The 27,119-nt window shown below is 39.3% G+C and overlaps 2 protein-coding genes and 2 long non-coding RNA genes across 4 annotated transcripts; all 4 read right to left on the reverse strand.

Annotated features, from left to right (window-relative positions):
- Positions 1–707: 707 nt before the first annotated feature.
- Positions 708–1,800, reverse strand: LOC134215729 (uncharacterized). Its single transcript, XR_009980286.1, has 4 exons — positions 1,707–1,800; positions 1,495–1,649; positions 1,202–1,424; positions 708–1,126 (listed from the first exon to the last, which is right to left on the reverse strand). It is a non-coding gene; the product is annotated as an uncharacterized LOC134215729 (long non-coding RNA).
- Positions 1,801–4,266: 2,466 nt separating this feature from the next.
- Positions 4,267–4,984, reverse strand: LOC134209487 (uncharacterized). Its single transcript, XM_062685469.1, has 3 exons — positions 4,732–4,984; positions 4,602–4,663; positions 4,267–4,534 (listed from the first exon to the last, which is right to left on the reverse strand). The coding sequence occupies exons 1-3, from the start codon at positions 4,858–4,860 to the stop codon at positions 4,267–4,269; spliced, it is 459 nt and encodes a 152-aa protein (XP_062541453.1). The 5' UTR covers positions 4,861–4,984.
- An 8,207-nt stretch (positions 4,985–13,191) lies between these two features.
- Positions 13,192–19,748, reverse strand: LOC134215730 (uncharacterized). Its single transcript, XR_009980287.1, has 5 exons — positions 19,676–19,748; positions 19,018–19,206; positions 18,743–18,927; positions 14,976–15,185; positions 13,192–13,480 (listed from the first exon to the last, which is right to left on the reverse strand). It is a non-coding gene; the product is annotated as an uncharacterized LOC134215730 (long non-coding RNA).
- A 5,794-nt stretch (positions 19,749–25,542) lies between these two features.
- LOC134215731 (uncharacterized) lies at positions 25,543–26,542 on the reverse strand. The gene is made up of 2 exons (XM_062694858.1): positions 26,411–26,542; positions 25,543–26,350 (listed from the first exon to the last, which is right to left on the reverse strand). Exons 1-2 carry the CDS (start codon positions 26,420–26,422, stop codon positions 25,616–25,618), a joined length of 747 nt encoding a protein of 248 aa, XP_062550842.1. The 5' UTR covers positions 26,423–26,542; the 3' UTR covers positions 25,543–25,615.
- Positions 26,543–27,119: the final 577 nt, after the last annotated feature.

Genomic DNA, 27,119 nt, shown 5'->3' on the forward strand with positions numbered 1-27,119 from the left:
AAAGATACACACAAAACAACGTATTCAAGAAAGCGAATTTATTTATGTGTAATTTGAAGAGCGATGTAATATTGTGTTGAAATGAATGCTAAGATACATCTGAAAAATCCTATTACATAGGAATTTAGGTACATAGCATGAATTACATTGGAGTACATTACATTTCTTTTTGCTGTGTAGCGATTGCAGGAGATTTTATGGATCTGCACAACAAAGAGGCAGCAGAAAAAAAAAACTTTTTTGACAAAGTCCAGAATTATTAAATTTTAGGTAAAAACTAACGTCATAATCTGAAATCGTCAAATACTCAAAAGTCGGTAAAAACCAACGATTATTATCGTTAATTTTTATCGACATTTTCAGTAAACATCCACTACCTAATTTTAGGTAAAATAAAAATCTATTTTTAGGTAATCTCATCTAAGCGTGTACATGGGATTAAAGGCAAACTACCTACACGCTTACTTCAGTTCACCCAAATATAGGTGAAGAGTACCTAAAATCCCCAAAAAGTGCACATACGTATTTATGGGTGAAATGGCGGCTACCTATATATGGGTAGTTCACCATGAAAGAATTTATAGGTGAATTTCACCCAAATGTGGGTGATTTTTTCAGCTTTAAATTCAGAAAATATTTTTATTTCGTTCACAATATTAATATATAATTGAATTCATTTTAAATCAATTTAATTTTATTTGTGACATCATCGTTATTTGAATTTACATAAACTGTTGGCATCAACTAACTTAAGTATAATGGAAGTTAATAATACGATAAATAACATACATATTAACAAAATCCCCGCAACGTTGTGGCTGGAGTCATGGTGGTCGGAGTGGAATCAATCCGGGTATTAACAGTATATTCGGCATATCGGGTGGCGAATTCCAAAATGCACTTGCCATCAAAATGTCAGCAATAATCAGGATTCGCTGAACAAGCGCACACCATGCCAGATCAATCATCCAAATGGAGGAAAATATTCCGTGGCTGACAGGTGACAATATATCGGAGATTTAGTCCAGATCTCGGGCTAGGCATTCTCTCCAAATGATTGTTTTTGATGTATGAGAGCCCCAAGACCACGCTGTTCCGCTGTTTCCATGAATGTCGAATTTTCGTCCTGCAACAGAAATGATGGGAAACAATTCTGAACACCGTGCGCTAATAAATGCCGTCATAGATATATCTAACTTACTGTTCAGCGTCACCGGAAGCAATACAAAATATTGACCGTTGTTCTGGCGTTAAGCAGTTTAGATCCAACAGTCCGATTTCAAACATCCTTTGAACCAGTAACAACAGGATCCACTCCTGATACCAGCCGGAACCGTTGTAGACATCCTTCTGGACATTTTTGGTTGCTCAGAGCCTAAGCGGACTTCTTTCTCCTATGATGATGATGATGATCATATGACTATCTGTAAAGTATAACATTAAGTAATGGAGTGATAAAAAATAATACTCATCTTATGACAAGAACAAACTTACTTATTATTAGAACAAGTACAGTGGCTGGCGGTTAGTTGAGCTTCGAGAAGGAAGAGCAAACCAGAGTCCGGGTGCGCAGCTGGGTTATAGCCTTCTGCTGTTAAAGTTCCTTGGGAGCTCAGTCGGGATCAGGGATATGACGGTTTTCCCATTACCTAGATGAATGTATTTTATGCAATCGTTTTTTAACCAACCAGGTTGTATTTACTTACCATTAATAGTTATTAATTTAGTGGATTATGATCCTAATCCATGAAATCAAATAACAATCTTCAGGAGCTGATTGAAATTTTCAGAGACAAAAACAAGAATATCACAATAAAAAAATTTCATCCAAATTTGAGTAGTTTTATTTACCCATATATTGGTAAAATCTCTTTATTAATAATATGGGTGAATTTGACCAATAATCTTGGTATAGTTCACCCATAATATGAGTAAATTATGAAATACCCAAATATGGGTAAAATGAGTACCCATAAATAGGTTAATTGAGCTAAGCGTGTAGTGCCAGAAAAGTCATTTTACTCAAATTTGGGTTATTGGCCCAAACCACGGTTTTGAGTGCAAACAACCCACTTTTGGGTAGTTTTGGTTTTCAGTGCAGTCACGAAAGCCGGTTACCAAGGTTGCCAACAATGAAAATATTTGATTCTGATTTACACTGAAAACTAAAACTACCCTAAAGTGGATTGTTTTCACTCAAATCCGTAGTTTCAGCTAATAAATAATAAAAGATCCCGCATGGAAGGATGTCTAAAAGCGATGTCGGTTCCCGCTCGGAAATTTGTTCTAGACATCTCCGCGATATCTCTGAGACAAAAAGTTGAGTCTCCTAGATATTTTTCTTCGATGTCTAGAACCTGTCAGACTTCAAATCCGCCTCAAATGCAACAACCGTTTAAACCCGCTCGGAAATTTGTTCTAGACATCTCCGCGATATCTCTGAGACAAAAAGTTGAGTCTCCTAGATATTTTTCTTCGATGTCTAGAACCTGTCAGACTTCAAATCCGCCTCAAATGCAACAACCGTTTAAACCGGTGTCTACCTCAAATTTTAGACGAGTACATAGACCGTTTGAACCGATAGGGATATGACAGGTGTGGTCTCTTAGATATTACCTCGATATCTTCTAGACTCGAATACCACGGGTCTTCTAGACTTCTCCTAGATGTGGGTACCGTATTGCTTCTTCTTTTTCTTTTCTCTGTTGATATTTACATAAAATTCCATGAAACAGCTTTTTTTTAGGAAGATTGAAACATCTCTTTATTTTTATTTTTGAAATTCTCTCGAAACTGCTGTTGATTTTTTTTTCAAAACGATCAGAAAAACTCTTATAATTCTTGGAGGAATCCTCCTGCAGTTCCTAGGCGAAATCCACCGAAATTTCTAGAGGAAATAAATTCATGGAGAATTTAAACCGGAATTACTGGAAAGATTATTCCTGAATTCTGGGGCAATTCTCTTTGAATTTCTCACTCCTCAGTTTCTAGAGGAACCTCTTCTTGAGTTTCTAGAGGAACTCTCACGGAATTCCGTGAGGTATTTTTGGAAATCTTCCTGCATTCCTGGAATAATTCACTAAGAATTCTAATAAAACTCCAAAATCCTTGGAGGCATTCCCCCCAAAATTCCTGAATGAATCCACCCGCAATTCTTCCTGAATTTCTCTAGGAATTCTCCCAAAATTGGAGGAGTTTTCCAAAAACCTTCCCCGAATTGCTGGAGACATGTAATACATGAATGCAGGAATGCTTGAAACAACTGTCTTTCGAGAAATGCGCTTGGAATTCCTAGAGGAATAGAAAAATAAATAGGCAGAATTAAAAACAATCAATAAAACTGATTATTTACACTCACCATTGCTCTATGATGACCTCGTGTACTTGGAACTGCTGCTTGGCCTTCAGCAAAAACCGTGCCTGTTGGTGATAGACAAACCAAGATCTATATTATGCTTTTGGCCCAAAAGATCCAGCTTTCGGTATACCTTGTTATCCGATGATGATTTTCTAAACAGGCGAATGACACGTGCAGTTGACCACGATAGACATGAATCAAGCAAGTCTGGAATGTGAGTGACAAGGTTTAGTAAAGTCTCCAACGTGGCGCGTGGCATTTGAACCGTTTCGACGAGTGCACCGGTAGATACACACACAATTGTAAATACCCGAAAGTACTATTACACGGGCCCACGTATAAATGCATCTTGACTAAGGTGGTTTGCGTCTTTTCGAGGAAGATTCCTGTTCGCTTTTAGACATCCTTCCATGCGGGAACCGGTGTCTACCTCAAATTTTAGACGAGTACATAGACCGTTTGAACCGATAGGGATATGACAGGTGTGGTCTCTTAGATATTACCTCGATATCTTCTAGACTCGAATACCACGGGTCTTCTAGACTTCTCCTAGATGTGGGTACCGTATTGCTTCTTCTTTTTCTTTTCTCTGTTGATATTTACATAAAATTCCATGAAACAGCTTTTTTTTAGGAAGATTGAAACATCTCTTTATTTTTATTTTTGAAATTCTCTCGAAACTGCTGTTGATTTTTTTTTCAAAACGATCAGAAAAACTCTTATAATTCTTGGAGGAATCCTCCTGCAGTTCCTAGGCGAAATCCACCGAAATTTCTAGAGGAAATAAATTCATGGAGAATTTAAACCGGAATTACTGGAAAGATTATTCCTGAATTCTGGGGCAATTCTCTTTGAATTTCTCACTCCTCAGTTTCTAGAGGAACCTCTTCTTGAGTTTCTAGAGGAACTCACGGAATTCCGAGAGGTATTTTTGGAAATCTTCCTGCATTCCTGGAATAATTCACTAAGAATTCTAATAAAACTCCAAAATCCTTGGAGGCAGTCCCCCCAAAATTCCTGAATGAATCCACCCGCAATTCTTCCTGAATTTCTCCAGGAATTCTCCCAAAATTGGAGGAGTTTTCCAAAAACCTTCCCCGAATTGCTGGAGACATGTAATACATGAATGCAGGAATGCTTGAAAGAACTGTCTTTCGAGAAATGCGCTCGGAATTCCTAGAGGAATAGAAAAATAAATAGGCAGAATTAAAAACAATCAATAAAACTGATTATTTGCACTCACCATTGCTCTATGATGACCTCGTGTACTTGGAACTGCTGCTTGGCCTTCAGCAAAAACCGTGCCTGTTGGTGATAGACAAACCAAGATCTATATTATGCTTTTGGCCCAAAAGATCCAGCTTTCGGTATACCTTGTTATCCGATGATGATTTTCTAAACAGGCGAATGACACGTGCAGTTGACCACGATAGACATGAATCAAGCAAGTCTGGAATGTGAGTGACAAGGTTTAGTAAAGTCTCCAACGTGGCGCGTGGCATTTGAACCGTTTCGACGAGTGCACCGGTAGATACACACACAATTGTAAATACCCGAAAGTACTATTACACGGGCCCACGTATAAATGCATCTTGACTAAGGTGGTTTGCGTCTTTTCGAGGAAGATTCCTGTTCGCTTTTAGACATCCTTCCATGCGGGTTGTTGCATTTGAGGCGGATTTGAAGTCTGACAGGTTCTAGACATCGAAGAAAAATATCTAGGAGACTCAACTTTTTGTCTCAGAGATATCGCGGAGATGTCTAGAACAAATTTCCGAGCTGGCTATTATGGAGCTACATTATACGCCAGGTAACCACTTTTAAAATTTTAAAATACAGCATCTATTGATGGATTTTTTATTCTGTGATGTTTGTGCTCAGCATTTCAACATTTCACGTTAGCTCGAGATGGTTTATGGCATTGCCGTCTCGATGGCCATATATGCATTGAAAATGTTTCTAGCACACGAAGTCGTGATCGACATTAGAAAGTTTATCACTTTCAAAAAACTTTGCTCGATGAACTAATTGCATGCAAATTAACGCTATGCGGTAAAAATTAGTCAATTCAGACAATCTACACGCTGGCCAAGTTAACGGTTTATTACGCGTATCTTGCATGTGTTCTTTTATTCTTGCATGGTGTACCAAAAAGTATCAACTGTCTATCTGTATTGTCAAAATTTCTGCGTGTGAAATCGATTTCATTTGATTGGACTTGTCCTTCAAATGAGAATATTGCGGAAAACTAAACTATGTTCATGCATTGCACATTTTCGATGCTGTTGTCTGTTGGTTTATATATAGGTTTATATATAGTTTATATATAGCTATAGCTACTTTGCACGGTTAATGTATTTCGAAATCTGGGGCCTTCCTTAGCCATGCGGAAATTTTCGGCATGGAAATTTTCTCGACTTACCTGGCCATAAAAGTATCATTGTGTTAGCCTCATGATATACGAATGCAAAAATGGTAACATGTTTCAGAAAATAGAGGTGCTGAATGAACACTTAGTTGAGAGGCGGCAATGTCCCAGTGGGTGGGAGATGTAATGCCAATGAGAAAAAGAAGAAGGAGGTGACTGTTCCATTTAATTCTGTTCTACTAATTTATATCCATCTGTAAAGTTTTCGAACTCAACTGTAGGGGACAGATCACAGCAGCCGTCTGCAAACATGATGGGTGATTGTTATGAGCGATGTAGAATTGCTTAACCGCTAGATGGATTAATCTGGGTTTTTTATTTATTTTCAAACTAAGGGCGGAGTGGCATGTGCTGTGCATAAAAGTCTTCTCCATTCAGCTCGGTTCATGGCTGCACGTCGCCAACCACGCAGCAAATCGTCCTTCACTTGATCAATCCGCCTTGCTCGCTGTGCACCTCGCCTTCTTGTTCCCGTTGGATCGTTGTCGAGAACCATTTTAACCGGATTACTGCCCGACATTCTTGCTACGTGCCCGGCCCACCACAGTCTTCATATTTTCGCGGTGTGAATGATGGATGATTCTCCCAACAGCTGATGCAATTCGTGATTCATTCGCCTCCTCCACGTACCGTCCGTCATCCGCAACCCACCATAGATGGTACGCAGCACTTTCCTTTCAAAAACTCCCAGTGCTTGTTGGTTCTCCACGAGCATCGTCCAGGTCTCGTGTCCGTAGAGAACTACCGGTCTAATAAGCGTTTGGTACGGCGGCGAACTCTATTCGATCGGAACGTTTTGTGGAGTCCAAGGTTCATACGATTTCCTGCCATTATGCGTCTCCGAATTTCTCTACTGGTACACTGCCGCTAACCGCAAGTCGAGCACATCTAGGCCCATATATATAATTCCAGAATGAAATACACATGTTCTATACACGGTGCAGAAAAAGCCTATTGCAACTAAATGTTAAGAAATGCAACATAATATCATTCAGCAGAAAAAGAATAACACCAAATACACAAATTGTATTAGGGAACAATACTGTAGAAAGACACGAAAGAGTTAGGGATTTAGGAGTGATTTTAGATTCGAAACTAACTCTTGTTGATCACTATAACACAATCATCCACAAAGCTAATAATATGCTAGGCTTTATCAAGCGTTTTTGCTTCAACTTTCCCTACGCAATCAAAACACTATATATTTCATATGTACGATCTATACTGGAATATTGTAGCTGTTTTATATTTAAAACTATTTTTAAGTAAATTATTTTAACTGTACTTAGGATTAGGTAGAATGGTAATTTAAGAATTTCGGGATAACTTTAAAACACGTTTTGTCTGCACCATGCACTAGACTCAACTGAGCTCTAGTAATATATATTCATAGTCACAAACATGCACAAACTCTCAGAAGGAGAGTGTAACCCAACTAACAATTTTGGTGCTAAAAGCTTCAACTTCTAGCCTTTGGCTGTATAATATTTGAATAAAAGCAGCCAATGCTGAATAAAAGAAAAGCCTCCGCAAATAATCCCTTAAACTTCAACTCGACTATTACCCAAATATCTATCAGCTAGTCAGTGTGCCGAATATATTTAATCTTTTATCGTTTATGCAGCTTTCATATAGTCATAAAACAGCTCTGTCTGAATTAGCATCAAAGCTTATCGGTTAAGAGCTCATGTATGTAATTGAGTTGCTTGTTAGCCACTTCCCATATTACGGTGAGTTGAATTCACAATGAAAACGTTTTTGCTGTTGTTATAGCACTAACAATATAGCGTAATGGCGCTATAAATGAACTAACGAAACTTTAAGGCAACTTCTGTATCTTTGAAGATTACACAACGTTTAAGTAAACCTTATACTGCTTCTTTCAATAGCTTATCTGTATGGAACGTCAAAACCGCTATGTTTACATTTGATTTTTGTTGCCGGAGCTATGTATGAGCTATTGATTTCTGTAATGCAGCTACAAAGGTATTCACGTGCTCTTATAGCAACTGACAAAGCGCTGTCATTAATGCTAGCAGATAGCATAAGAAAACAAGCCATTTAGAAGCGATATTTCTGTTGACGGCTACTGTTAAACGATTAGCAGCAGAGTAGCATCTATACAGATCGAGAAAATGTTGCCTAAAAACAATTTCAGCGATTGATGATGCATAAAAGTTAGCCAACAGAGCATGCTGATAGATGTTTGAATAATGGTTGAAATAATGCTGAAAGCATAATTTTTAAGCTTATGTGCTGAAAGCAGCATGTAGGCCTCTTTCTAACGTTTATACAGCATGAATCTGAAAATAGTGTTAGTAAAACAACTTTAGGGTATTCGAAGAAGCACATCCATAATTTTCTTTATTATTTACATATGTCAAAGTGACGGTGATGACAGAGCAGCGGCCATTGAATCAGGAGATCAGGAGTTCGAATCTAGGTAGCAACAAAATTGATATTTGAGTTTTCACAAAAAAAAAAAACATTGAATAAACTCCGAAATTTACTCTCCTCTCAAATAATATTTAATCAAATTGAATTCAGTGGCTGTATAAAACTTATTTAACAGATTCAAAAAATCTGAATAAGTGCCATTGAAGCGAATTATATTACTAAATGGTTTAGTAAAGATTGAGAAAAAATGTGTAACATGCTGTAAAGTAGTTGTCAAAAAACGTCAAAAACAGCTGAATAGATTCGCCAGATTTGCTGGTAAAAGCATTGAATAGAAGTTCTTGATCATATGTATAGCACACATATTCAGCTTGAAGCCGTATAGACGAGTTGAAATAACATTTACATTGGCATTAAATGTTAGTTGGGAAATGATCATATAAACTTCAACTGTTATACTAGGTTCATATACAACAATTCTCCCTTCTTTTAGAAAATAAACACTTATTTTGATTATTTTTTGTAGTATTCTGAAAGCAATAACATTGCTATGATACGACTTCACATATTATGTAATTTCACTCATATTTCACTTTCGAATTTACCGCTTCAGTATACCGGACTCAGTAAATCTTGTAATTAGTCATGCACGTTTTCCATTGGCTTCGATCGAGTAATACTCCTGGTTACGACAGGACTGCGGATCACACTATCCAATCTACGCTTCTTTGATTCGTGTTGCTCTGGTACACAAGGAACATCTGGAAATCTATTGAATGGTTCTTCTGCTTCGATGGAGTCACGCCTCCGCTTTCGATCGTAATACGGCATCAACACCATAGTGCCACGCCTTTGCATTGGGATCAGTTTTAGTTGGTTTCGATGGGCTGTTATCACTTGTTGCCCGAGGGAAATCTAACATTCTTTCCTTGTCATCCTCTATATTCGAGTTTTGTACAGCATTAACACCGACCAATCCTTTACGCCAGTTTGGGAAAAATAAATCCATCCAATCTCGCCCAATTAGTGGAGTAAAACTGTGGTCAGTTTGCAAAACGATCAATCGAGCTAAAGCATTTCTATTGTTCAGCGACACTTTGACTCTCAATTCTCCAAGTATATTTAAACGAGATCCACTGACTACAACTAGCTTACGTGTACTATTGTAGAGGGTACTGTTGACAATTTACGATAGTATGTGTTTTTGTCTATAACTGATACCACGGACCCTGTATCCATTTCCATAGCTATACACACATTGTTAACAACAGCATTGATCAAACATGGCTCACTAACATTATTTACAGATCTTATCATCAGGCACTCATAATCTGAATCGTCTTCATCACTAGATTTTTGAATTTTCATTCTTTTGTAGTAGTGAGCCACAGCATCCACCATGGGTTGCTGCTCATCGACAGAATTCACCGATACTGATTTTTTCAAACGGAAGCAGTCGCGTTTCAAATGACCTTTACGTTTGCAAAAATTACATACAGTCGGGATTCGCTGGTTGGGATTTTAATACTTGGGTCACTTTTTAGTTGGGCCTCCGCTGGTTGGGCCATGGCCCAACTAAAAAGCAACCGTACGTCAAAATTCAATGTTAACACGGAAAACGGGATTGGGCGTCACTGGACATCATTTGTGACGTTCAAGTCGAAATACACGTGCTCAAATGGCTGTCAGTTGGCCCAACTAAAAAATCGAATTCGTTAGTTGGGCCGAGGTCGTGGCCCAACCAGCGAATCGCGACTGTATCGCATTAGAATAAAAATTTTGTTTACGGTCGTTAGAAGTAGAACGATCTCGTCTTTTAAATGTGTTCCTCGTAAATTGTCGTCCTCTACTACTGTTCTCCCGTTTGTACTGATTGTCTGCCTGCCAATTGCTATTATGACGGCCTGAATCATCACGTCTACCTATTCGGTGTTTAACTGAATGCACGTTCGAACAACTACCTTCATTTATGATTTTCATGCGGTCTACATCTCTGTTAATGATTAATTTCTTTACAGCCTCCAAACTCAAATCCTCTTCCATTAAAAGCTTGTGTTGCAACGTTTTGTCACAAAGACCCATTATTAACCTGTCTCTTATTGCAGTTTCTTTGAATTGTAAAAAATTACATTGTTCAGCCAACAGCTTGACTGCTAGAACGAAATTTTCACTAGACTTCGTTGGACCTTGAAAACGATTATAGAATCTGTAGCGCTGCATAAGTGCTGGATCGACTTTATCAAAACGTGATTTTAGCTTTTTTACTATGTCATCATAGCTGACTGTTTCTACATCTACATCAGGATACAGTTTCACTAATTGAACCGGTGCCAGCAAAAGTGGTACATAAACCACTTTTGTCAATTTTGAGTATTTAACACCAATGATTTCTATTTGCAAAGATCTAGTAAGGGAATAACGAAAAAGTAATTTTTGGCAACTAAATCTGGAGATATGCACATTTTATTTTCTGGTACATATCACAATGGCCATTTCGTTGCCAGAAAAAGTGGTACATGTACAGTTCTACCCACTAAAATCAGCTTATTTAGAAGAAAATGTAAGTGTTGGTTATGTTATGTGATGAGTGTTGCCGAGAAATTCGTGGAATTTTAGTGTTATGCGTGAATTGTTTGTGAATGGTAGGTAAAACTCGTCTTTATGTGTAGGTTTTACATGTACAGTAGCGACTGCAGTAGAGCAGGGCGTGAATAGCCTCCACCACCCTAGAAGTCCGCAGCCAACCACTCACCATAGTCCTCCAACCCAACACCAGAGGGCCAGAAGCACCATCGTCGAGCAGCCATGAAGGGGTGGCGTAATTGAGTTGATGGAATGATGCGAGGTGACTGACCTGAAAAAGGAGGTCATGACCCTAGAATGCAGGAAACAAGCCTGAAGCCGTCACTTATCCAACGCAATTCGAAGTGAACGGAATAAAGTTTTAAAGCTAGCGAAAGCATCAAATTAGAAGAAGTGAGAGAGTTTGTGGAAGAAGACCAGGCGTAGAGGACGTCAGGTAACTTAAAGTGGCTGCTTCCGGAGACAGAAGATGATCCCAGCATTTTCTCCTTCCCAGAACCCCGCCGTTTTATGGTTTAATCCTTGGTTAAACCCCATCGAGAACCGCCATCGTACCCAGGTTCCATTGACGGCCTGATTCGGCATTGTTCCGCCGATAGCCGTTCGGCCATCTTATTGGTCGTTTTGGACCGCGGCAAGGAGCGAGGGAGATCCCCAAGCCACCCCAGCGTTACCACCGGTAAGCTGCAGCGAGCCGAGTCGTCGGCAACAGAAGGAGGAAGGTGTCAGCCACCGACGCTACGTAGGCCGTTGAAGGGCGAAGGAAGTACCGAAGAGGAAGAAAGCCGCCGTCGCCGGCGTGAATGCCCTTGCATCGAAGATTGAAGTCAAGGAAGGACGGAAGGAGAGCTAGGCAGAGGACGAGGAAGGACAGGAGTTGAAGAAGGAAGAAGTGAAGTGGTGGAGTGCTGCCAGGAAGAGGGGCCCCGAGGAAGACAGGTTAGCTAGACTTAAGAAAGTGAAAGAGTGGAGGAAATAAAGTGTCGCATTGTGAAGCTCTGTGGTTTTCCCTGCATTTGATTGCGAGAGTTCCCTGCCCGCGAGTAGCTTGAGGTGAACGTGCCGACCCTGAGGCCATTGGTTCAGGGAGTCTCAGCATAGCTCAGGCCATACTTAGGGTCTGTTCACAAATTACGTAACGCAAAAATCCGAGTTTTTGACCCCCTCCCTCTCCCTCGTAACAAAAGGTAACATTTTTGAAACCCCCTCCCTCCCCCGTATAACGCGTAACTGTGAAAATTTGAAATGCAGATTTTTTTTCCTTCTCTGAAGCATGTGGGTTTTGGTATTTTTTTACCACTGTTAGAACAAGAACGACACATGATCAAAAACCAAGAATGCAGCTACTAGAAACGAAAATAGAATTTGTGATCATGATCATTCAAATAGTTTAGCGGGGCTGTTTTGTCGAGAAATACAATATTTACATGATGTTTTTACGCATATCATGCTATATGCTTGATTTCGGTGATGACGAATGCGGTAACGATAAAATATAATTTTGAACCATCTAAGACGAGTAAAGTAACCTCCATTTAAGTCGAGTCAAGTACGAGACACTGAAGACGACCACACAGTTGTGTCGAAATACGTATCTGCAAAGATATTGAAATAATTGGTGGAATTAAATGGAGGTTACTTAACTCGTCCTAGACGGTTGAATACATTCCATTAAAAAGAACTTAAAATATTTTTTTTTTGATAATTTTTAAATTGAACTGTTAACTGTCACAAATGTCTCGACATTTGTCTCGACATGTCTAACAAAACTCGCTGTCTTTATTATTTGCAAAAAAAAACACCAGAATAGCCTGCTCTGAGATAAAAAGTAAAAAACTACAAAGACTAACTTGGGACAATTATGGGTAGTATGATAGTGAAGAGAAAAGGTTGATGCGTGTTCACCGTCTTGATTAAGTAATTTGACAAAAGAAGGCATTAAAAATAAATATTTTTATTCGCGTTATGCGTAACATTTGATAGTACCCACCCCCTCCCCCGTCTTTTGGTGTAACAAAATATAACGCAAGTTGGACCTCCCCCCTCCCCCCAAAAGCGTTACGTAATTTGTGAACAGACCCTTACCCAATTATTACACTTTGGCGCCAAACATAAAATTGACTCACCATCAGTTTCTTGTTGGTTGCAGCTTGGAAAATCGCATTCGAAATAGCTGGTTAAGACAGAGGTCTCTGGGAAAACATCCAGGCCTTCACGCGACTATTGTCATTAGAAAGTATTTGGAGGTGAATTCCTGGCAAGAGTGCCTAATATTTCATTATATATTCGGAGGGGTTTTGATTGTCCACAAAGGAAGTGAAAAATAACGATTGAGTGAAAAACGAGTCGATAATCGAGTAATTCAAAAAAGGAGCCCATTGCTCATTTGTGTGCGGAGATTTTTTCGGATTGAGTGAGAGTAAAACAACAAGAAGGCTGTGTTTATTTGGCATTAAACTAATTAGCGGTTTCCACATCATAATTGTTGTCGTGTAGTTAAGTTAGCTACCTTTTCTTAAATTTTTTTTTCAATTTCTCCGTGGAAAAACAACGTTGCGAGATGGATTCAGCCCACTTGCAGACTCAGTACTACTCGTTGAATTTTGCCCATCTTGACGATGAAGAGCTGTGTCATGAATTACTGATTCGGGATATCGCCAGGAAGGATGAATCACGCAGTAAATTAGAGAGAGTCTTGCGTACGGTGATGAAATCTGAAAAAGAAAAAAAAGAAGCTACAATCTACAAATATGACGACATAGACGTGTTAGATGAGTTGAAACTATGCGATGAAAAAGAACGAGCGATTAAATGCGTGTTAGAAGGAAAGAAGGTTCAAAGAGCTCCAGATAGGAAATTCAAATCAAAGCTTCTTCACATTCTGTTTAGAATGGTGCGGCTAAAGTCTCAGACCGATGCCGAGGAAGATTTGAATAGTATCGCGGTTATTGCAGGAGAGTGCATTAGGTTGATTAATAAATTCTACTCACTTACGTCCCCGATAGTAGAAGTGAGAGAAGCAGAATTGAAAATTTTGAATGAAAGTTTGAGAGTAATGCGTGAACAAACAGAGGAGCAAATATTAGCTGATGAGCAGATCGCGGAAAGTGAAACCGAAAATAGAAATGAGAATGGAAGAGAGAAAGGCAATGAACAGGAAGTTATTCCTTATGCTCAAAATGAAGGCGCGGTAGGAGGTAGTGTTTCAGCAAATGATGCTGTTCGCGTGACGGAACTTTCAGTTGAAAATGCAAAATTAAAAGAGGTAGTGAATCAGCTGATTCAGCGGATTCAAGCTTTGGAATCAGTGACGGGAAATGTCATGTCGATGTCATGGGACTAATTTGTTAATAACTTTTTTCACAAGTAATTTACAATCGTATGTTTTATATAAACATAAAGCACTCAAAGGATACTAAAAATTTGTCTAATAGGTCATTGCTCTAAAACTAAAATTGGCGACGTGAGAGCCGAATTAGTGTCAAATGACATTAATGTCATGACATTCCGTGACATTTTTTTAAACTCGTTATCATGCCTCACACTGTATATTTAGAACAATGACCTGTTTGGCAAAGTTGTAGGATCCTTTAAGCATTACATGTTAATAAAAAAATCCGAATTGTAAACATCTTTTGAAAAAAGTTATTAGCAAATTAGTAATAGCAACCCCATGACATTTTTTTGACATTTCCCATCACTGTTTGGAATCCACCCCGGTACCAAAGCCCGTAGAACAAGAGCGAATGAAACAACGCGTCAGTACGCCGGTAGACGAACGATCGGTACAAAGCGAAAATGAGTCACGCGCGAAGGTGAATAGCGAACCGGATTTTTATGAATGGGTTAAATCTAAATATGGATCAATGGAGAGCATTGCCGAAAGGAACAAGCTTCCACTGCCCGCACCTCTCGACAATCAGGAAATTAGACAAGCGATAACAGTAGACATGCCAAGAAATAGCCAGTTACCAGTACACAAATGGTCGGTTAGGTACGACGGGATGGATAACGGACGAAGATTAAACGAATTCCTTAAAGAAGTTGAATTCAACGCGAGATCGGAAGGTTTTACTGAAGCGGAGCTTTTTGTGTCTGCACACCACCTTTTTACGCGAAAGGCTAGGTCGTGGTTCATGGAGGTGAATGGAAATAATGAACTTCAAACGTGGAAGAATTTAGTTAAGGAACTTAAGAATTAATTCTTACCTGTAGACATTGATTATCAGTATGAACGCCTAGCTAATGCGCGGAGGCAAGGTCCTCGGGAAAAATTCCAGGATTTTTATTTGGATATGGTCCGAATTTTCCGCAGCATGTCCAGACAGTGGGATGAGGACAGGAAGTTCGATGTACTATTCCGGAATACCAGGGTGGACTGCAGAACAGCCATGCTGGCTGCAAACATAACCACAATCGCTAGAATGAGGGAATTCGGTAAGAAGTTTGACTCCATAAATTGGCAAGTTTATGCTAGGAAAGAAAGTAGATTCGAAAGGCCAAAATCTGAGATTGAAGAAATCAGTTACCAGTCACAATACCGTGGTAGAAATGAATCTGGGAACCGGTTTCAATCAGGTTTTGATACAGGATATCAGGGTCGAAATGAGTCAGCGAATAGGTTCCAAAATGAATACAAGGGAGGATACCAGGGACGAAATTTCAACCCAAATTATAAAAAGGCTAACGAGCAATTTGTACCTACGAGACATAGAAAGGAAGAAAATAGTGGTCAGCAGAGAGGGCAGCAAAAACCGAAGATAAGTCAGGGCAGTAATCAGGAAAGAAGACAGGAAGAGCCAAAGCCAACTACAAGTGGCACTAATGCTTTACAGAGAATCGTTAAAGCATATATTCCCATTAAGCGAGGATTGTGTTTTAACTGTCATGAAGATGGACACAGTTTTCGCGATTGTCATGAAGAAAAACACGATTTCTGTGAGAAATGTGGATTTCCTGGGTTTGCGACTTCAAATTGCCCATTTTGCCAGTCAAAAAACCTCAAGAAGACTGCTCAATGAGGCAATGCAGTCTTACAAGCTCTAAAAGTCCTCAGCTAAGACTATCAGAAGAACCAACAGCCATTCTTCATCAGTTAGGTTATTCGAGAGTGGATCGTGTAGCCAAGAAGCAGGATGAGATTGCTACTTTGCTCGTCAAGCTTAGTGGAGACGCCAGACCATTCACGAAAATTGATCTGATGGGGATTGAACTAATTGGTCTCTTGGACAGTGGTGCTGCAAGGACTGTGTTAGGCATCGGAGCGAGGAAAATTATGAAGCAACTGAACCTAAAAATAGAACCCACTACTGTTGCATTACGTACAGCCGCCGGAGATGATCTGGAAGTCCTTGGCTGTGCTGACGTCCCGATTACATTTAACGGAACAACCAAAATTTTCCAAGTAATTATCGCTCCGAATCTCAAACGTAGATGCGTATTGGGTTATGATTTTTGGTTGAAATTTGGTATCGAGCCGACTATCAAAAATCACCCAATAGAGATTTTAGATGACGGAATATGTGAGGAGATAGAAAAAGAGCAATCTTGACAAACGATCAGAAAGAGCTGTTAGAGAGTGAAGAAAGAGTTTCTGGTGGCGCAGCCAGGGCAATTCGGCAAAACAAGCGTCATAGAGCACACTATCGAAATTCAAGAGGAGTTTAGGGAAGAGCATCCGGTTAGAAAGAATCCTTACCCATGGAGCCCAGAGATCCAACGGAAGATTCATGCGGCATTAGACAATATGATTCGAGACGAAATAGTGGAAGAATCCAATTCAGACTGGGCACTACCAGTAGTCCCAGTCAAGAAGAGGGATAGTGAGGAAATACGGCTCTGCTTGGATGCCAGGAAATTAAACGAGAGAACCAAGAGAGACGCATATCCGTTACCACACCAGAATAGGATTTTAAGCCACTTGGGGACAGTTAGGTACATAACAACCATTGATTTGACACAAGCATTTCTTCAGATTCCTTTGAGCCCGGAGTCGAGAAAATACACTGCGTTCTCTATACCAGGTAGAGGGCTGTTCCAATTTACACGACTTCCGTTTGGATTGGTGAACAGCCCTGCTACACTAAGCAAGTTGATGGACAGAGTATTAAGCCATGGTGCACTAGAGCCAGCAATATTCGTATATCTCGACGATATTGTTGTAGTTAGCCAAACATTTGATGAACACATGGAGAAATTACGAGACTTAGCGAAGCGTTTGCGAGAGGCAAATTTATGCATCAATCTCATTAAATCTAAATTTTGCTGCCACGAATTGCAGTACCTTGGGTACATCTTGTCCCAAGAAGGATTGCGGCCTAATCCAGATCGCGTACAAGCGATCCTTGGATATACGGTTCCAACATCGGTAAGACAGCTTCGTCGATTCCTCGGTATGATCAATTACTACCGTAGGTTTATCGAAAACTACAGCGAAATCACTGCACCTCTCACTGACTTATTGAAGAATAAGCCAAAGAGGGTGCAATGGAACGCGGCAGCTGAGAATGCATTTCAGGTCATCAAGGAGAAACTGATTTCAGCTCCTGTGATGGCCAATCCGAACTTCACGCTTCCCTTCACGGTTCAAACAGACGCCAGTGATAACGCTATCGCAGGCGTACTTACTCAAGTGCACAACGGGCAAGAGAAGGTAATAGCCTTCCACTCTGAAAAGCTCAAGGGAGCCGAGCTAAATTACCATGCGGCAGAAAAAGAAGGATTGGCCGCACTTCGCTGCATAGAAAAGTTTCGTGGCTACATAGAGGGGACAAAGTTTACTTTGGTAACCGACTCCTCTGCCTTAACTTTTATAATGCGTGCGAAGTGGCGGTCATCATCTCGGCTGAGTCGCTGGAGTATTGAGCTTCAGCAATACGACATGGAGATTAGACATCGGAAGGGGAAATAAAACATCGTCCCAGATGCCCTCTCCCGATCGCTCGAATCTCTAGATGAAGAGCCTTTAGATAGTTGGTATAAACAACTTTTTGTCGCTGTGGAAAACGAACCAGAAAATTACCCTGATTTCAAAATCGTCAACGGACTACTCTTTAAGTTTGTAGCCGCCAGATCAGACTTGATGGACTACCACTTCGAGTGGAAACAGTGTGTACCTGTCTCCAAACGAAACAGTATTATGGAGAAAGAGCACGATAACAATCTTCACATTGGCTTCGTCAAATGTGTCGAAATGATCAAGCGTAGATACTATTGGCCTCGTATGAGCAGTGACATTAAAAAGTACATTGCCAAATGCGAGTCATGTAAAATGAACAAACATTCAACCGTGTCGACAGCTCCAGAAATGGGTAAACAGAGAATAACGACCAAGCCCTTCCAAATAGTTTGCATGGACTACATCCAATCTCTTCCCAGAAGTAAGCAGGGAAACGCGCACTTATTGGTGGTCATGGACCTATTTTCTAAGTACTGCCTGCTTACTCCTGTGAAGAAGATTGCGAGTACCTCCCTATGCAAAATACTAGAAGAGCTATGGTTTAGGAAATTCTCTACCCCACAAATAGTCATAACAGACAATGCAACAACGTTCTTGTCTAAAGACTTTCAGCATTTACTGGAAAAATACGATGTTCAGCATTGGGCAAACGCTAGGCACAGAAGCCAAGCGATCCCAGCTGAACGACTGAATAGAACCATTAACTCAATGATCCGCACATACGTGAAACAAGATCAAAAGCTATGGGATACGAAAGTTTCGGAAATGGAATTCGTTCTTAACAATACCATCCATTCGACCACGAAGTTCAGCCCGCACTGTATAATATTTGGACACGAAATAGTTAGCAGAGGAAGTGAGCATAAATTTGAGGAAAATATAGAACAATCGGAAGAGCAAAGAGTAGAAAAACTTAGAGGAGTATGTAAAAAAGTAGGAGAAATAGTGAGAGAACATTTACAAAAATCACATGAAGAGAATAAGAAACGGTACGATCTCCGACATAAACGTTACTCACCAACCTTCGTTGTGGGTCAACGAGTGTTTAAACGGAGTTTTCGTCAGTCGTCAGCAGGAGACCAGTTCAATGCTAAACTGGGACCGCAGTACACACCCTGTGTTATTATGCGGAAACTTGGCACCAGTTCTTACGAGGTGTCGGATTTAAAAGGCAAATCCTTAGGAATATTTTCAGCCGCGGATCTAAAAGCATAGGTACCATTCAATGAATTTCGTCATGATTATGAAGTGAGTAGGAGAATGAATTTCGGTGAAACAGTCGTCTCAAAATACCTATCCTTCACATTTCAATCGTCATGAATGGATACGAAATCGTTGCCCCGGGGTAAAAGTATCCATAGTGTTAGTGCGTGGGTGTCACTGATTGGTGCATCCGTTTTTGTCTTGTACATAGTCAGTAGTCAAGTAGCGACGTCGCATATGTAGTTGTAGGTATAGTCGTCTTAGTCAGTGCATGTTTACCTGAAATTGTTTTAATTCGTTCATTTTTATCGCATGTTTTAGTTAATTTATTACTTTTAATTTGTTAAATTTTAGTAGCATATATCGAGTACAAAAAGCATTATGTCATGTTGAGTCATGAGTCAGATGAGTATAAAATGCACCAATAAACAGTCATGGTCGGGTCCATAGAAATATAAAACATCACTTTGTCGTAAAGTTGGATAGTTTAGAAGATAACAAGAAGAATACCACATTCACTGTCATTAACCGTACCCACTACCATTAAACGAACTCCCACGTGTTCTCCATATAGATTGTTAATGATGAACTTCTGATAAGGAATTTGATGGGAATTTCATCACGAAAAATCAAAACCTAATGATTGATCAATTGCTGAATACTAGTACCAGCAATTGATATCGATATTCAGATTTTTCGAGGCCGGCAATCCACAAAAATTTCTTATCAAAACTTCATCAGTACTTACCACAGAGTAATTCATATCCTCCAGCATCACATTGCGCAGCATTTTGACGTCTCATGTAATCAATAGAATCACGCACACAGATGAATAATGATAATTGTATAAAAAAGAACGTACTAGAGTATAACTCCGACAATCTGGGAGAAATATTTCGGTAAACCCTCACATGATGCTTAAGTCGTTATAAAAGGCTCCATATTTCATTTTAATTTGAATTTATATCTTATTTTGTTTCATTGCATGTTTTAGATATTATTTTAAAGTGTTTTTTCAATCGATCGGTGAATTAAAAGCATATTTGTTAGAGGTTATCAAGGAAATCCTTGGTATTTAATCGCAGGAGACCTGAGTCCAGAACGTTGATGGTCAGTAATGACACAATGTCATAAAATTGAGTAGAGTTGGCTACAAGCTAATGATGACACCTTATGACCCCGATACTCTGCAACATTTATTGCTGAATTCACAAATTCTTCACTACCAGTTGGACTATTTTAATCTAGTACGTCATAAGTGAAATGTTTCGCAGTCAACTGTCAGTGAAGTTAATACCGTCCTAGTGATAATGTTTCGTGAAGTGCAGGTTCAGGGGTACGTTTAATCGGTGAAAGCTAATGCAATTTGTAGAAAAAAAATATTTACTTTGTAAATATTTTTACCCGAGCTGTGGGAGAGTGTAAGTGTTGGTTATGTTATGTGATGAGTGTTGCCGAGAAATTCGTGGAATTTTAGTGTTATGCGTGAATTGTTTGTGAATGGCAGGTAAAACTCGTCTTTATGTGTAGGTTTTACATGTACAGTAGCGACTGCAATAGAGCAGGGCGTGAATAGCCTCCACCACCCTAGAAGTCCGCAGCCAACCACTCACCATAGTCCTCCAACCCAACACCAGAGGGCCAGAAGCACCATCGTCGAGCAGCCATGAAGGGGTGGCGTAATTGAGTTGATGGAATGATGCGAGGTGACTGACCTGAAAAAGGAGGTCATGACCCTAGAATGCAGGAAACAAGCCTGAAGCCGTCACTTATCCAACGCAATTCGAAGTGAACGGAATAAAGTTTTAAAGCTAGCGAAAGCATCAAATTAGAAGAAGTGAGAGAGTTTGTGGAAGAAGACCAGGCGTAGAGGACGTCAGGTAACTTAAAGTGGCTGCTTCCGGAGACAGAAGATGATCCCAGCATTTTCTCCTTCCCAGAACCCCGCCGTTTTATGGTTTAATCCTTGGTTAAACCCCATCGAGAACCGCCATCGTACCCAGGTTCCATTGACGGCCTGATTCGGCATTGTTCCGCCGATAGCCGTTCGGCCATCTTATTGGTCGTTTTGGACCGCGGCAAGGAGCGAGGGAGATCCCCAAGCCACCCCAGCATTACCACCGGTAAGCCGCAGCGAGCCGAGTCGTCGGCAACAGAAGGAGGAAGGTGTCAGCCACCGACGCTACGTAGGCCGTTGAAGGGCGAAGGAAGTACCGAAGAGGAAGAAAGCCGCCGTCGCCGGCGTGAATGCCCTTGCATCGAAGATTGAAGTCAAGGAAGGACGGAAGGAGAGCTAGGCAGAGGAAGAGGAAGGACAGGAGTTGAAGAAGGAAGAAGTGAAGTGGTGGAGTGCTGCCAGGAAGAGGGGCCCCGAGGAAGACAGGTTAGCTAGACTTAAGAAAGTGAAAGAGTGGAGGAAATAAAGTGTCGCATTGTGAAGCTCTGTGGTTTTCCCTACATTTTGATTGCGAGAGTTCCCTGCCCGCGAGTAGCTTGAGGTGAACGTGCCGACCCTGAGGCCATTGGTTCAGGGAGTCTCAGCATAGCTCAGGCCATACTTACCCAATTATTACAAAAATTCGGCAACATGAATGTTTTCGCAACAGATTTTAATCCTATTTAGAATTTCAAGATAGTTTACTGCTGTTTAGAATAATTTTAAAAATGTACATGTACCACAGTAGTCAACGATTTTCGGTTTCTGTTTCATTTTGTTCCCATTAATAATGGTACATGTGCAATTTTTTCCAATAAACTTAAATTTTGTCAAGAAAGTTCGCTTATTTTTAACTACAATCTTTAGGCACATCAGTCATAACATGTTGGTACAATTAAGTTGCAGAAAATTGCAAATATGAATTTATCATTCGATGTTTTTGGGAAAATGCGTCTCCTGAAAAATTTACTCAATGTAACATGTACCACTTTCGCTGGCACCGGTTCAATTCATCATATACTGCCTCGCCGCTTAGAGTAATGAAGTATGATCTCTTTTGATCATGAGGCACAATATTGATCTTGCAGTAAATATCAAATCGTTTGATGTAATTTGTGAAAGATCGACCGATCACGTAATGATCTAACACTTCGATCAAACCCGCTGGTGCCATATTATAGAAATATGTGTGTAACAATCTAGAACTAAACAGAAAGTGGTCACTTACTTGTGTTTGTAGTCACTCACTCTCAACTACCTTGGATTGCTGTGCTGTAGTTACTTGATATGTACGCTACGTTGTTCTGGATAATGCTTGTGTTCAAATCCTCCAATGGTTCACTGTCCACTGGCCTTCCTCGAGAATCACTCACCGCTGGTTGATTATTCACTGCCGTTATAGTAATAACACTCAAGATATGCCTTGTTACTACTAAACTAATATTGCTCTTCTCTGCACCAGGACTCACTGCTTCCTGGCCACACTCAACCGAAATACGGTTTGTTCGGGTAACTATATAAACCTGATAATGGTTTTCTCACCTACAATAGCTCACCACTTCCCGTCTCACACTTTATCGTTTTTAGATGGCTACCTCTTCGATCCCGGTTCTGATCAATTTTCCTCAAGACAATAATTAATTTTTCTTTTGTATTTGCTCTCCTTGTATTCCTCTCTTTACAGGGAATGATTACAAGGGTACAAAATGGCATTAGATATGTTAACTATAAGACCATATGCCTTTGTAAAATTGGAAAAAACTAAATTGAATAAAAATGGTGCTAATTTTTAAAGAATCCTTATTATTTTACTAATTGAATAAAAGAACTAAGACACAGCCCTACGCGGTTTGCAAAAGTTTTCACAGGTTGCTCCTACACTTTATCACACCACGTGGTGGAAGACTTGAAGAAAAGCACCTTATCGTTATTCACTTCTTAATAACTAATAACACGCGTTTTAACGAAGTTTATTCTCGTCGCCACTGTTTTATATTTAAAACTATTTTAAGTAAATTATTTTTACTGTACTTAGGATTAGGTAGAATGGTAATTTAAGAATTTCGGGATAACTTTAAAACACGTTTTGTCTGCTTCATGCACTAGACTCAACTGAGCTCTAGTAATATATATTCATAGTCTCTTTGAAGGCATACATGCACAAACTCTCAGAAGGAGAGTGTAAATGATCATATAAACTTCAACTGTTATACTAGGTTCATATACAACAGTAGCATTGTATGGTCGCCTTATACAACCACACATGAAGAAAGAATAGAGTCAGTACAAAAACAATTTCTATTATACGCTCTTCGTAAATTAGGTTGGACGTCATTTACTCTTCCATCTTATGAAGCACGTTGCATGCTTATAAATATACAAACTTTGAAAGAGCGTCGAGAATGTGCAACGGTTTCATTTGTTAACGATATAGTTTCTCAACGTGTTGATTCAACTGAAATTTTATCGAAATTTAACTTTTACATACCTTCTCGGCAACTTCGACATAGAACATTATTTTTAACCAACCACTGCCGAACAAATTACGCCAAATTTGGGCCTCTCAACCGAATGATGGGTGTTTACAATCAACACTGCGAAACTATTGACTTAACAATGTCTCGGCATAACATCCCAACAAACAACGACAAGCTACAAATAAGCATCTAGGTTGAATTATTGTTTATTTGTGATCTTTGTAGCTGAATAAAATGGATGCTGAATAATTTGCTAGACAGATTTCATTTCAGCATTTAATCTAACTAAGATTCGACATGGCCTATTTATTTGTTTACTACCTTTATTTGAAGTCGAACTTACGTTTTCGTTTTATCACATTTCAGCACATTGGGGAAATTTAACAATGTACTGAACTAATGATTTTTAAAGTTCTCTGTTCGACTATGATGTGATGCTCTGAAAGTGTGATCGAATTGAGTTTGAATAGTAAGTTAATAAGCAGGCATTAGACATCCTTCTTAACCTTTGTTCTTCTTAACCATTGGATTTCAAATTTATCTGATCTATCGCACAGTGGGAAAAAACATGCTTTTTCAGTTTGAGAGAAAATCAGGGTTCTAGATCTGGGAAATTTGATTTATAGAAAAATAATGATTTATTTTCAAGACATGCTTTTTATTTTCGTGATTTATTAAACTGTCGGAGATTATAACGAACAAAACTGCTGGAGCAATAAAAAAAATCATGCATTCACGCGGAACTAAATTTACTAAAAGCCGGACATAACGCCGTTGAATAACATCGGAAAATTATTGAATCTTTTATGTGTGGAATCCCAATATTATCGCATGGATGTTGATCTTTATTGCGGCGAAATAATTGAAATTATCTTAGCATTTGACAATCATATCGCAACCGATTATCAAGAGATTCTGAGGAAGGCCGAATATACATTAATTTTATTTTCATAAATTCATAAATAGCATTAGGGACGGATTTCATTTTATCGTTTATCGACATTATTTTTACGTATTTTTCCTAGTGTGCGATGGTTATGACTGGTTGAACAATGGTTGAAATAAAAAAAATGTAAAGTTATTAACAAACTGTAGTTTGACAGATCGACTTATTGAATAAGAGTCCAATTATGATTTATATTCAGCAATAAGATTATTTATGTTATGCATTGAGTGAGCCATATCTAACAAATCAAGGATGGCGCGGATGACAACGTTACCGGCGGATGATCAAATGACAGCAGTTCGAGACCCGATTTAGGAAAATTTTGAAATGATTATATGAAAATAGCAATTGCTTCAAAATACGTTCATTGAAGATCTTACTGATGTTACCTTCTATGCGTTATTATTTTCGAAGAATTCACATGTAGCTGAATTGAGGCTTAGTAAAATGCTTATTAAAGGTTTAACGAATCAGTTAATAAAGTTGTTTTTCAAAATGAGATGATGTAGTTGTATAACTTCGCCAAAATTGTGTGAACAAAGCTTGAACAGAAGTTGTGATAAGAAATAGTACAGACATAATTCGACACAGCGCTGAATTAAATCATCACACTGATGTTACTTCAACTAGTGAATGTTTCTTGGGATTAGACAGTATTTTCAAAGAACAAACATTACAAATTCAAAATCAAAATTATACATCACTTTACTAAAAAAAAATTATACAGATGTGCTCGACTTGCGATTAGCGGCAGTACCGTGAACGTTCGATAATTGGGAATCTCGAGCTCATTCAGTAGCCACTGGGTTGCGAAGGCCGACTGAGGTCCTTCGTAGCTTAGTTGGTTAAAGCACCAGTCTAGCGTACTGAGGTTCGTGGATTCGAATCCCATCGAAGGAATTCAGTAGAATTCAATCATATTTAATTGAGAACCGAATGTTTATTCGTCTGTTGGGATCAGCTGCAATTTTACACATCGTTGAATTTTCCAAACTATTTGCTGTGAAGTCATAACTTTATTTATGACTTAAAGAGAAATCTTGGATAATATTTCCCCGCGATTCATTAAGTGGACAGACATGTATAGAAAAAACTGAAGTGCTGTCGATAAGATTGTTAGACAATAGTGGGTAATATTGCCTATAGTAATCTGAATGATTTTTCGAAACCACTGGTGATATTGGAATCGGAAAGAAATTGTTAACCATCGCTAGTTGGATCCACCTGGGGTTTTCTAAATCAAATAACAAATAACATAAATACAAAATATGTATTCCATTTTTTCAATTAATACATCACAACATATCACACGTTTACAAGCCACGTAATTCACTGATCTTTTTTGTCTTCATCCGAAGGATTATCCTCTTCCGCGTCCGATGGTTGTTCTTCCTGCTTCTTCTTGTATCCGTGAAGTGGTTTCCTTCCACTAGCAGCGCTCTTAGGTTTATCCTCGGGTTTATCCTCACTGTCATCTGACTCGTCAGTGATTGGTGCTGCCGAAGTCACATGATCGTGTAATGAAACGGATGGTTCATGCTGCTTCGGGGCCTCGTGAACGTTCTTCAGAATCTGTTCTACTGGAATCGGTCGTACAAAGTGTGGCGGTGTGTTATCATTCTCATCGGCGCTGCTTATAATTGGAGCACGTGTCGTACTCGCCGAACGGGTTGTCGCACCTTCAGAGGATTCCACTGCTCGTTTCACTTTCTTGGTCGTTTCTGGAGCTTTGGAAGGCTCACTTGTTTCCTCGGAAAGGTTTTTTGGTGTGGTAGTAGTGGTTGTAGTGCTCCTGGTTCGATCCCGTCTATTTCCTCTTCTTTGTGTCGGCTTGGTTTGGTCTACCTCAGAACTTAACTTAGCCCCTGTTGCTGGGATTTTTTGGATGTGGCTTTCTTCAGTCGATGTAGTTTTTTCAGGAGAGCTTGTGGATACTTCTTTGGGCTTTGGATCACTGATGACTTCTGGGTTGATTGGTGAAGGTCGATTCAAACCTTTAGATTCCGTTGTGGAGTCCACTGGCAAACTAATGACAACGGTGACTGTTAGAGCCAATATGCATACCTGTTGAGGAATAAATCAATTAAACTTGACTTTTATAACATATTTTAAAGTGACACCAACTATTTTGAACATTTTGATCTGGTGTGATATACGGATTAAAACTAAATGATGAGCAATTGTGCCAAGCAGATTATATATAATGTGTAGAAATTATCACATTCGTTGTTCGGCATTCATGTCAATGGAAGGGATTGTTTGCGTTTTCTAAGATTATGTATTCTTTAATTCACACATTCCGTATTACACTCGCGATGACAAATGCGCATTACGCGATTCAAATTTTAAAAACCATACAGTCTTCTGGTTATCCAGAACCGAACTCTTTTCAATTCAATAATACATATCCCATTTCAAGGGCAATAGTAAAAAATAACTGTGTCGAAATTTTTGTCCTGTTAAATAACATGAATTGCATTGGTATTAAGTAGGTATATGGATCGAGTTTTATTGCAATGTGTAATGCACAATAAAAATCACTGCAAAAGGTGTTAACCAACCAAACAGTGTAGCTTCGAAGCAAAATTCATTAGCATTGTCGTGTGATACTCGTTGTTATATTATTCATCCAATGCCGGTAATTTATTTATTGGAATGGCCACGGTCATGGACAAGATATGCCTAATTCTCTACTGAAAATTCGCTCCATCGATAGTTTCGGTATCTTGGCCGATCTAAATATTTAAATAATAGGGGAGACCGATGCTGGTTGGCCGAGTTTTGCTTTCGGAAATTCTGTACTCATTCGGGTAAGACTTTTCGAAAAACGGTT

This window comes from Armigeres subalbatus, chromosome 2, assembly GCF_024139115.2.
Source record: "Armigeres subalbatus isolate Guangzhou_Male chromosome 2, GZ_Asu_2, whole genome shotgun sequence".
Classification (NCBI taxonomy): Eukaryota; Metazoa; Arthropoda; class Insecta; order Diptera; family Culicidae; genus Armigeres; species Armigeres subalbatus.

What these genes read in the sequence shown, in the direction of transcription:
- LOC134209487 (XM_062685469.1), bottom strand. Translation starts at nt 4,860, where the DNA reads ATGCCACGCGCCACGTTGGAGACTTTACTAAACCTTGTCACTCACATT. An exon ending in AATCATCATCGGATAACAAG is followed by an intron (nt 4,664 to 4,731) that starts GTATACCGAAAG and finishes TATCACCAACAG; the next exon opens with GCACGGTTTTTGCTGAAGGC. An exon ending in GAGGTCATCATAGAGCAATG is followed by an intron (nt 4,535 to 4,601) that starts GTGAGTGCAAAT and finishes CTATTCCTCTAG; the next exon opens with GAATTCCGAGCGCATTTCTC.